The 1,593-nt window shown below is 35.7% G+C and overlaps 1 protein-coding gene across 1 annotated transcript in view; it reads left to right on the top strand.

Annotated features, from left to right (window-relative positions):
• The first annotated feature begins 1,109 nt into the window (after positions 1-1,109).
• Positions 1,110-1,593, top strand: part of LOC118404927 (G-protein coupled receptor 54-like) — a 27,366-nt gene continuing 26,882 nt past the window's right edge. Inside the window, exon 1 of the mRNA XM_035804310.1 lies at positions 1,110-1,116. Coding sequence (XP_035660203.1) covers positions 1,110-1,116 — 7 coding nt within the window. The remainder of the gene's footprint in view (positions 1,117-1,593) is intronic.

Here is a 1,593-nt window from a genome sequence, read left to right as displayed (position 1 = left end):
AGAACCTTACTATATGGATGTGTGTATGTATGTAATAATTATGTATGTATGTATGTATGTATGTATGTATGCATGTATATGCAAAGTATGCAAGCTTTATTGACACGACAGAAAAGGACAGCGCAGCGACTTTTGTATGGGCAACTATACAAAGAAGGAATACAGAATAGATCTTAAAGTTCTACTAGTAGAACAAACTAGGATAATAAAATTCTGATAATTGAATAATATAGGATAATAAAATTCTACCAATCAAACAATATAGGATATCAAAATTCTACTAATGAAACAATACAGGATAATAAGAAAACCTCCATACAATCAGGTGGGGCTAAACGTGAGTGTCATTACATTTTCTAATCACAATGCAATATTTTATGTATTTGCCTATCTTAGCATTATGAGAGCTGTCGGATCTAAAGATAAAGTCAAATAAACTTATGGTATCTAGTATCTTAAAATCTATGGTAATCAGACATAGGAATGTGAATAAGTTATTGCGTATATGCGCATGCGTGTGTTTGTGCGTGTGTGTATGTGTGTGTATGTGGGTGTAGGTGTGTGTGTGTGTGTGTGTGTGCACATGTATGTTTGTGAGTGTGTGTGTGTGTGTGTCTGTGTGTGTGTGAAAGAAAGATGAGCAGACGTTAATTCTGCGTCTCCAGCTTGTGCACAATAAACTACCAAGACGATAAGCAATAAACAATAAGCAATAAACAACGAGATAAGCTTATCTCCAGATTCTTCCGGTAATGAATCCTACATATGCCCTTCATTAATCACCGTAAAGTAATGAAAAACAACTTTATTACATGCTCTAGAAATGGATGAGTCTCTAGAGTAATAATGTTAATCAAAGTCTCCATAAATAAAGTACAGATATTATAAGTAAATGAACTATGTAGGAATAGGCGATAATGTCAAGGACAAAAGACTATATGAATCGAAATCTTCCAATGTAACTCTATTACACCTTTATCCGCGAGTTAACTTATATCCATTATTTTTAAAAGCATTGATTTAGGGATATCAAGTCGACGGAAAGAGTTTTCAAATTTTCAAGAATTTTTTCAAATTGAAATATTTGGAATATATTATCATTTGGAACCATGAACTGTTAGTCGTCTTGGTATCCCTACGTAGCACCCTTTTCTCAAACACAACGGATAAAGGTTACCCCGTTCAAATGATTTGTTACATGCATATCCCATTTCTTGTTTCTACCATGTACTTGCAATCAGCCTACGGGCATGCTTGCAAATAAACTTCCTCAAAATAACTCGAAGCGCTTTTGTTTAAGATTGCGTGACAACGATATTCAGCACAAAGAAATACCCACGTCACCGTAACAAGTTGGCGCATGTTAGATGCTGGCCACGTGATGAGTAAGACACATGCTCTGTGCTAGTAGTGAGACTTCAACAGACCTTCCTCTGAGCTTACAGTATGTAGGCGTGTTTATTTTTCTGCTAGGCATACAACTAACACCGTCGTTCAGTCTAAAATGTCGCTGAACGAATCGTTTAATTTGGATTTCGAAACTGCCTTGAAGGCAAATGCCACGCTAAACGAATCGTTAGAGCTAAATGCTAC

Source organism: Branchiostoma floridae, chromosome 17, assembly GCF_000003815.2.
Source record: "Branchiostoma floridae strain S238N-H82 chromosome 17, Bfl_VNyyK, whole genome shotgun sequence".
NCBI lineage: Eukaryota > Metazoa > Chordata > Leptocardii > Amphioxiformes > Branchiostomatidae > Branchiostoma > Branchiostoma floridae.
The sequence above is the reverse complement of the archived record's forward strand: the minus strand, read 5'-3'. Positions and strand labels throughout refer to the sequence as shown.